The sequence below is a fragment of the Lineus longissimus genome, chromosome 5, assembly GCF_910592395.1.
Source record: "Lineus longissimus chromosome 5, tnLinLong1.2, whole genome shotgun sequence".
NCBI lineage: Eukaryota > Metazoa > Nemertea > Pilidiophora > Heteronemertea > Lineidae > Lineus > Lineus longissimus.
Window position 1 is genome coordinate 16,650,652 of NC_088312.1, and position 10,269 is coordinate 16,660,920.

General features: G+C 40.6%; 1 protein-coding gene across 1 annotated transcript; it reads right to left on the minus strand.

Annotated features, from left to right (window-relative positions):
- Nucleotides 1-366: 366 nt before the first annotated feature.
- Nucleotides 367-1,497, minus strand: LOC135488561 (piggyBac transposable element-derived protein 4-like). The gene has a single exon (XM_064773201.1). The coding sequence runs from the start codon at nucleotides 1,495-1,497 to the stop codon at nucleotides 367-369; it is 1,131 nt and encodes a 376-aa protein (XP_064629271.1).
- Nucleotides 1,498-10,269: the final 8,772 nt, after the last annotated feature.

A 10,269-nucleotide genomic window follows, 5' to 3' on the forward strand; every position in this document is an offset into this window, starting at 1 on the left:
GAAATTATGTTAATTAACTAATTAACGCTAATTTATATTAATTAACAAGGAAAAAAACACGATTTTTCAAGATAATGATGTTTTTTTCCAATGAAATTGTGAAAAAATGAGTTGTTACTTACCAAAACCAGCTGGAGATATTTCTTTTCTATAAATCCAAGTTGATATCCATGTAAAAGTCACTTTTTAACCCTTTGTATGCCATTGTATCAAATAACGAATTATGTCAAAAATCATGTAAATCCGCTTGTACTAAAATATCAAGATATGTCACTGTCTCTGTACCTTGCAAAATTTGTATTTGTAATCCAAGTGTCTATGTCACTAAATAAGTGCAGTTCTGCTGCAAATAAGTTCATAACTTGGTTAGTTGTACTTTACTTTGTAGGAGAAAAGAGTGTGGAACCTTTTGAAACATCCAATTGCACACATTGGAAGTTCACATTGTTCACAATAATGGTATGTCTGATGGCGATGGCCAGGCCTGTGGCTGCATACAGCACATTCTGGTCTATGCTTCTTATCTGCATATTCAGCAGGGAAGTGGCGTTCTTGCAGTCTTTTGGCCCTTCTCTCCTCTACAGTATTTGCTACTGCCTGAGCCCTTTCCCTCACGGCTTCTGGAATGAGACTGTCCACAACTTTCTGTCGAAATTTCAACTGATCAATATTCTCCCCTGGGTGAGTGGACTTGTATGCAATGAAACCATTCACAAGGGCAGTCTCTCTAGCAAAGTTGAAGACCACTTGATACCATTTCTGGCACTTGTGTGGGTAACAATAGTAGCTGGACAGTTGATCAAACTTATCGACACCCCCCATGTATTGGTTATAGTCATTGACAAGTGCAGGCTTTATGACATTCCGTTTCCCAGTTGGATCCTTTTTTGACCTGACTTCCTTGTTGACCACACCATTGCCATGCATACTGGATAAACAGTTAACCCTCGCTGTGTCCTGCCAAGTGGTGCAAGTCAGCTGATTACAAGAAAAAAAGGCTGGCCTGTCCCCTTGTTTCAGTGGTAGCTGTGCTTTGCTAATATTCTTAGGCAAACCTTTCCTGTTTGCCCTAACAGTCCCACATGCTCCAATGCCTTTGTCCTTCAGAACTGAGTAAAGATCAGGGGATGAAAAATAATTGTCCATGAAAATCTGATGACCACTATCATCCAGACCCCGAAGGAGGGACAAAACAACTTTTGACCCCAGCGCCATCTCCCGCCCGGCTGCTTCATCCTTTCCAGTGTAAATGTTCCATCGTAAATTGTATCCACTCACAGAATCACACAATGACCAGATTTTGATTCCCCATTTATTAGGTTTGTTTGGGATATACTGTTTGAAACTGAGTCGCCCTTTAAATTTTTTCATAATCTCATCGGCTGAAATCTGTTGATGTGGTTGATAAATGTTCATGTATGTGTCTTTCACCAAGTTGATCACTGGCCTGACTTTATACAATGGATCATAGTTGGGCTGCCCTTTTTCAGGTTGCATAGTATTGTCATTGAAATGCAAGAAAGTTCTCAATAGTAAATATCTATCTCTACCAATGATGCCTTTGAAAGATGGCGTTCGGGTAAGCCAGTATGTGTCCCAATAGTCTTGGATCCTGTTCTTACTGCAGAAACCCATGGCAATTTCCAGAGCCACTAGGATTTTCATTTCATTCTCATCAGTTTCCTTCCAGTCCCTGAATCTACTATATTCAGGTAATTCTTCATCAAGTGCGTGATTATCAAAAAATTGCAAGGCGTAGCGGTTGGTTTCTTCAACCATGAGAGCAAAAATTTCCCTTGGGAAAAATGCATGAAAATAGTCACAGGGCTCTCCAGGGTTCAATGGCACTGGCACCCCTGGCTGGGTATTCCATGCTGGCACAAAAGGAGGATCCACCTGAGTATTAGGGCCTAATTTTGTCCATCTGTAGTTTAGCTGAGGGACACCAGGAAGTGGATCAGGCCTATCATCATCATCTGACATGTCATTGTCATCTTGACCCCTATCACTATCACCCACCTCAGACCCTGAATCATGCACACTATCATCTCCATCTATCATCCCAATCTATCATCTCCATGCAGAATCATTATCATAATCATCTTCTAACACCTCAAATTCACTGTCACTGTCAGCAAATATTTCATCAATAATAGATTCTGCAGTTCGTCGAACACGTGACTGAGCCATTTAAATTTGTTTACAAAACTTTTGAATCAAAATATCACCTAAACTTTGAATAAAAACACCGAAGTTTTAACTCAGAAATCGGAAGTTCAAGCGGTAAAGTACATGGCAGGACATCTAGCGACAAGTTTCTGTACTAATTTTCTATTGAAAACATCGTCTGCTTCAGGTCTCTCCCAAGTCGCAGTTCTGCGTACATCCGCACAGATCGGAAATTTTTTTTGGTCGCAAAAATGCGTACATCCGCAGCGAAAGGGTTAACTTCCACGAATAAAAAAGACGTTTGGCGTGGCCAAAGTGCGGAAAAAATGTCTCCGCTAAAATACACTACGAATTACACTAGGCAATGCACTACGCGATACACGGTAGAGATGCAGTTGAGTTTGTTATTGTTTTGACTTAGAAGCCCACCCATATCATAATATATTCATGTATTCATGAAGTATGAACTCATTTCTGTCCCATACAACTCTAAGAACAGTCAATTTCTCCTTAAATCATCACCGAAACTGCGATATCTGCAGGAAGATTTCGTTCTAGTGTCCGAAAATGCATGATCTTACAGGGGCGCTAACTCGACAAATAGAGGGGATCTATGGGGATCTATGTGAGTTTTAGGTCCTACAGGTCTCGAACTTGTAAAATCTGTAAACATGCCTCAAAATCCCATTGATAATGAAGAGATTGCCCCATATCTGGGAGACTGTTTTCAAACCATCGCTAATTTTGGAAGATCGGTGCCCGGCTATTTGGTTTTAAAAACCCTATTTTTCCCCATCAAAACGGCACTTTTCATTATTCAAATGATAACTTATTGTCTGAAGACCTATTTCATAGCAGAAAAGTACTAATAATTCTGATTTGATGCGAAAAATCTAACTTTATTTGATGACTTGATTTTTTCCTTGGCCGTGGATCGAGTTTGTTTACAATATGCAGCGCCATCTTGGAAAAGCTGTGACGTCACCGCGGTATCCTCCTTGATGGTGACCAGTTCTCTAGGTTGTTTAGACGAGGCCATCATCTCCTTTGACATAGTTGTTAAGACAACCAACAAGTTCTATTCACATGACTGTTTTTTTAGTTTTAGGTCTCGTTTATCAAGGGTTGATCTTGTGGCAGGAACATTATCAACTAGAATTAGCTTGTCAGCTAATTTGAAGACCGCCCGGCCAGGGTGTTAGCGTATCTGGCCCGATTTGAACACAGGGATTTGAGGCGTGATTCTATTATCCATTCATACATTTAAGTTCGATTATTTCCAAGTTGGCTTGGGTACACTCCTACGCAGTGCCAGATATAGATGTCTAGAAGTTACTACTCTACTATTCGGAATGAGATAAGACTGGCGTTTGAATGTCGCCACTGCACCGCCACTGGACTGTAGGGCTTGGGGTGAGAAGCTAGGAGAATTCAGGAATTCAGGGTCGTGTCATTGTAGTCAATATGAATAAAATTGAAAGAGATAAGATACGAAAGATGAAAATGTTTATTAAAAACATGAACTTAATTAACTGAACAATACAATTAAACAATGCTGTTGTATTCACTAATCAATACAATGAAATATAGTCTCATTGTGACCGCACTTAACCTCAGCAACAAAAATACAAAATACAATTATGCCCTGTCAAAAGAAACTGCAGTATCTGCCATTTTTCCAAAATTGAGCTTTTTACATTTTCGGAATCAGCTACACCAGTGCCATCTATTAGTTGAGGTGAGATTCATGGCAGGAGCCTCTAAACCCCTGAAAACAGCTAGTGAAATTTGCAGTATCTGCAAAAATAGGGTACAAAGTCAAGATAGAGTGCAGTATGTGCGCACTTACTGCAGTTTGTCTTGGGAGAACATAGATACTGCAGTTTAGCTTGACTTAGTGTGCTGCGAAAGTAGAGTCCCAGAGTAGGGTATGAAGTCAAGACAGACTGCAGTATGTGTCACTTACTGCATTCTGTATTGGTAACACTTGACATGTTGCTGGGTTTGACAGAGCTGGTCCTAGTGGAATATGTTTCTGTTTTAAAGGTGTTATCACTAATATCAGTTGAAATAAGACGTGAATTACAATGAAATTTATGTTTTAAAAGTTGTTATCAATGAAAATGAATGCAATAATGAGGCAGTTACTGCACTTTGATTTGACAACTTCGTATTGTTCCGACTGCTCATGACAAGTCAAAGTGCAGTATTACCCATATCCACTATCTGGGTCAAATTTCTACTCCCCCAAAAAGAGGTACCTTTTTGCACCCTAATACAGATATAACCTTTAGACTATGAAAATCAGGCTTTAATCAAAATTTAGGTTGTTTCATCGTGCTGTACTAGGAGAGCAAGGTATTCAAGATTGTTGATTCCCAGATCAAACTGATGACAAGTTAGACTCTGTTTAGCATAAATTGCAACACCACCTCTTTGTTGTTGATGAAATGTGGAATCGTCTTGGTAGCAATCGTGTCGGTTTCTTTGGAAGCATAGAAATCCGGGAATCCGGAAATTTTGGCTGTTATCATCCTGGAGCCATGTTTCTGACAAGCAGATGAAATGTGCATGTTGAACATATAGGGTATGTTGAAGGTCATGAAAATGGGCTGACAAGCTTTCGATGTTGTGATGGACAACAAAAAGTGAGTTTGCTGGGGGATCATGAAATTATATGTCGTCAGTGTATTCCAAGGTCTTCATTGCAAGCATCGAATTTTCAACTTCCTTATTACAATACAGTGCCGATGATCTGTAGTCCAGCAGGTGTAGGCCAGCCAATTTGGTTACACGGCTGAGGGCAACATATGCTTGACCAGAAGAAAAGATTTTATCCAGCGAAACAACAATTTCTTGTAGTGACATTCCTTGGGTCTTGTGGATGGTGGTTGCCCAAGAAAGTGACAGTGGAAATTGTAATCTTGTGGTGGGGCTGTTTTTCATGGACTGGTTCTATGCTGACAGAATTATTGGAAACTTTATGCCTGAAAGGAGACTTTTTCATGTACTCTCTGCCTACTTTTTTGTCACTGAACTCAACACAAATTGCTTTTGGGAATCTTGTTTGTCCAGTTGAGTGAGGGAGAATATCAGTTATTATACCCATTGCACCATTAGTAAGACCATCCTGTACACTAATGTTCCGAATCAGCATAACATGTGCACCAATTGCAATTGGAAGATTTGTTGGCAAGTCGCTGCTACTGGGCTTACTTGTAGTTTTCTTTGAAGGATGTTTGGAAGTATTTCCAGTCACCGGATCTCGGCCTAAATCTTTAGCATGAAGGGTGACAGTGGGTGATTGGAGAGTGTTCGATTTCTTTAAGTTGTAAGTATTGACTTCGTCTCATGTAGCAAAAACATGTAATGCATTATTGGGATATGCTGGATGATCACTTGCCACCGAAATAATCCGCTCTTTTAAGATAGCTTCATCCTGCGCCTCCAACGGTTGTGAAATTACTCGCTTTCTTATCCTGTTGAGTAAGTGTGCGAAGTCAGCTTCTTCCCGCTGGCGCATGATCTCTGTAAGTTCAACATGACAAAAGTTGGTGGACCATTCATTGTAGAGATCATGAGGGTTCAGATTGCACAGGAGCTTGGCTCTGACTGGTGGCAATTGGTAGAAATCTCCAAATGCAAGTACAGTAATTCCACCAAATAGTTTGGTGTTCTGCTTGATTTGCTTCAATCTCTCACTGATGTAGATCAACAATATGTTTTTTATCATGGATATTTCATCAATTATTAAGATCTGTAATTCATGCAAGGTTGATCTGAGTGTGTTCACTCTGTCTTCTGCGAGAGGTTTGTATGGAAGGACGGTTCCCTTTGGTGGTATGCATAGTGCACCATGAACAGTTTGTCCACCAATATTGTAAGCGGCTGGGCCAGTAGATGCAGTTTTTAGCACGCACACAGACTGTGGGAACTCCAACACTGGTTGCAACAGTTTGGTTGATTCAAACTCAATAGCTTTGATTAGATGGCTTTTACCCGCTCCCCCTGGACCTGATATGAAGATGTTGAGTGGTTGTTGATTTTTGCCATGACGTTTCTGCAGACAGCATTTTCGAATGGAATGGAAGACAAAAGACTGTTTTGTATTGAGTGACTGAAGGAGGCGTTTAGCTTTGTCTTTGGATATGCCTTTATGGATAATTTCGATGTGGCCACAACTAGCAGCAGGATCAGGGGATGGGGAGTTGCTCGTACTGGCCAAATCAGGTATATCTTCGTCGTGTATGTCTGCATCTTCACGGAGGTCACCATTTTCCTTGTGTGTGTCCAGACGGTCTTCTTCAGTTGATGGTGCAATCTGTGCCCATGCATCTTGTCATGGTGGGTTTTCATGTAGTTGTTCATATGCCTCGTCAAGAGGTTCTACGCCTTCTTCAAACACAGCCCTGTTAGGATCTACAATGTGTTGAACCATTTCTAGGTCATCGGTACCTGAAAGTTTGACGACTGCCTTGAAATAGAATTCCTCCGAAGTTTCAAAAGGTTGTGGACCTAGTTGGGTTTCAGTCCAGAATGGCAGGTAGAGCGCAAGCAAATTATGAAAGTATTTTTCTGGGAATTTTGTCTTTGGGAACCGGGCGGATCGCACAATAGCTGGAGAACTTCTGGATCGTTTTTGGATCTTTCCAAGACCATTTCTTAAGTCAATAATTGGTACCTGTTTTGTTGATGGACATTGCAAATCTGGAAGATGTCCTTCCAATTCTACGTCTACTGGATCTTTTTTATCGTTGGCCTGTGATTTGGCTGTGGATGGTAGTATTCTGTAGTTTGACGCAAAACTGGCAAGACATATGTCTGAAAACTCAGGGGTTTCAGGTCGAGCTTTGTATCTATCTGAGTCACAATTTGCTAATGTGATACATATATGTGACAGGTAGGGTAAATTTCCAAACCCATTGCAGAACATGCTGTATCAGTTTTTTTAAAGGTAAATAAAATCAACTTCAATAATAAGTGTTTTTCTAATCACTGTCATTCAGGGTTGACGAGATATTCGGGTGCAACTTCACTAAGGTGGAGATTCACGTATGTCATAATTGACAGAAATATCAGAAGAAAAACTCCAAAAATTACCACAAAATAGGGGTGTTTTATTCAAACAAGTAACTTATATAACCAGAAACATAGTTTGTAATATGTAACAAGTTAAAAATTCATGAACATTAACTAGAAAATAACAGAACCGGCACATGCCACAAACTGGTCTGCTTGAGAAATTCTTACAATTTGATCAAAGGACATGAACCTCACACTTATTTACAGCAACTGCCACTATTTTCTAACAAGGGGAATGTGACATTAACTCTAGTAAGAAATAATCCACAATCAACATTCACTGTGGTCACCAGAGCACATTATCAACTAAAGTTCACGTATGTCATTAAGTTCACGTATGTCACGTATGTCACAAACTTGAGGGAAAAGTCACAAACTTTGTCATTATTAAGAACTTCTACTGTCTGAGACAAAGTGGGAACCTGTTTTAGCACAATCCTTTGAAAACCATGAAGAACACAGGTGTTGGCAATAGTTATGACATTACATTTTACATACAATGAACAGGAGAATGCAGTTTTGGTGTTCTCTTCTAAAATACAACGATGCTAGTCTATCATGTCTAATTAGTATTACATGTATGTCCCTAATGATGTTTTTTCTTCAGAATGTTTCCTCGTTATCTCCTTCATGACATCTTCAGCTACTGACAATACGTGATGACCGGAGAATTGTATGGGCCCATAAAAGATTCGCCAGCCTTCAACAACAGTCTCTAAATCCTTTGTGATAGGCCAAACAAACCCATTGGCTCCTCTCTGTTCTAGATAGTCCATATCAGCTGACCCATCCTCCTTCATCTTCACCACCTTCCCAATATAGGGTTTGCGCGAAAAATAAACTGCAAAGAATAGATCTGGTCTGATGTCCTGAAAGGTAATGAAATTCCAAGTGAAGGAAGGATGTAATCTAGTATAGACATGTCAGGATACAGAAAAACAACTGTTTAATTCTGAGGGAGACAATGTAACTGTAAAGCCGCAAAGGGGGAGGGGATGTTACCCACTCAGCTCAAATTTGATTGTCAGACGTACCACAGTATTATCATCTAGGTGGATCACCGCATCAGTCTTCTGGGGACCACCACTAAGGAGGAGTTGGTCAAGGCCTTCGATACCTGTGAAATAATTTGATACAATGTCAATGCATAACTTTCACTTTTCAATTCATGCATGTGAATTCCAAAAAAAGGTTTATGCAGTCTCCCAATAACTAACTAAACTCCAAAATATATTATTAATTGGCCAAATTTATTTTGACTGATTTTACTTGCATCGTACCAATAGAAGGGGCGTGCCCCCAAAATGTAGCGGCCACAACAAACGCATCAGCAAGCTAAATCACGTGACGATTAAATGTCCGGATGACGTAACATCATGAGGGCAGGATGTGAAATATTCACATACCACGTGCTCTTAACAGAGCCAATCACGTGACATGACTCAACTCGCTGACGCGCGAAGTGTAATCCGCTAAATTTTACATAACTGCAAGGGGTCAACCACCCAAGTGGCAAAGCCACACCCCACCGCAGTACCAGAAATATTTTCGCTTTCATTTTTAGATTTTTTTTGAAAATAGTTAGCAGATGCAAGAAAGTACCGTCAAAACGAATATAGAAAACTGTGGCCTTTAAGGAAACGCAAGAGTAAAGCAAATGTAAGAAGTAACAATTTAAATCAATTAAACCCACAGCTTATAGAGCCGAATTGAAATACTTGGCACTGTTTGTGTTGCTAGCCAAAATTGCTGGAGGCACCCAGGCATCTCTAAAAAGAAAAGCTAATGAGTAAGGGAGGCTAGAGCTTATCCCTAATCGTTTGATTACGTGTTAGCGATTGTAGACTACCAGGAGCCCAAGCAGGAAGCTTACTTCCGTTAGTGGAAATGAAGGGCAGCATAAATAAATAGGCTAAGCCGTGAGGTGCCTTAACTCTGTGAAAGTACTTTAAAAACCCAGATTAACGTAGTTAAGAGATTAAGGGTAACCTGCTGGAAGGCCCTAATTGGACCACAAACAGGATGCAATTATACACAGGATGTAGTTATACACAATTTGAGAATTGTAAGCTGCAGCCTAAGACTGACAACTTAAGATTAAGATTAGCCTATACTTTACATGTACTTGACAATTACCTCAAGTTGACCCTTAATTATATATACAATTGAAAGCTATAAGCTGCAGCCTAAGACTGACAACCCAAGAACCACAAATCTGACCACGAAAAATGGTATGCTTAGTGCCTAATTAATGCGTATGTATCTACGGAAGGCGTCTGAGGACCAACGCCCAAGCAGTCGGATTTGTGCATCGGATTTACCTTGCATGGCGGCATCACTGGCCGCCCCGATTCTAAAAGAATGTCCCTTGAAACGACTTGAGTCAAGCCCACAGAAATTAAGCATTGTTTTAAGAATCAGATCAAATTCCCTTCTGATTACCGGGGGGCCTGACTCTGATAAAAATAGAGGGCCTGCAGTTGGCCCTCTTACTGCCATGAAACGAGTTAAAGTTGAGACCGGACATGGGGGCAAAGATGCCTGAATGTGGATACATTGAGGCCCCTGGGCCTTACTGGACTTAAAGCGCAAGATTGAAATTAAAGCTTCGCTGTTGGTGGTCGAAACATCACTAAATTGCAAGCATGACGCAGTTGCTTGTGTGGACTTAGGCACCAACTCGCCAATGCGTAAAAATGCGTGAAAAGCTGTCGAAAACATGGCGGCTACAAGCCGTTGTTGGTACTGCACAGAATAAACCCTTGGAATCGAAGCCAGGAGCGTAGCTAAGATGCTTTTCGTGATAGGGAGACGAAGGTCAGCCCTAGCTTGCAGGTTTTGAGCAGCGCCCAATAGCTTTCTAACTATGAAAGAAGCAGATGGGTCAGGGTATCCCCCCCATTTCATGAAAAAACAGACTGCTGATAAATAACTGGCTATGGTCGCAGGGGTGTATTTCTGTGAAAAAAGGTATGCCACAAAAAGTGAACAGTTGGTGACAGAAAGAGGAGCCAAAGG

What these genes read in the sequence shown, in the direction of transcription:
- LOC135488561 (XM_064773201.1), bottom strand. Translation starts at nt 1,497, where the DNA reads ATGCAACCTGAAAAAGGGCAGCCCAACTATGATCCATTGTATAAAGTC.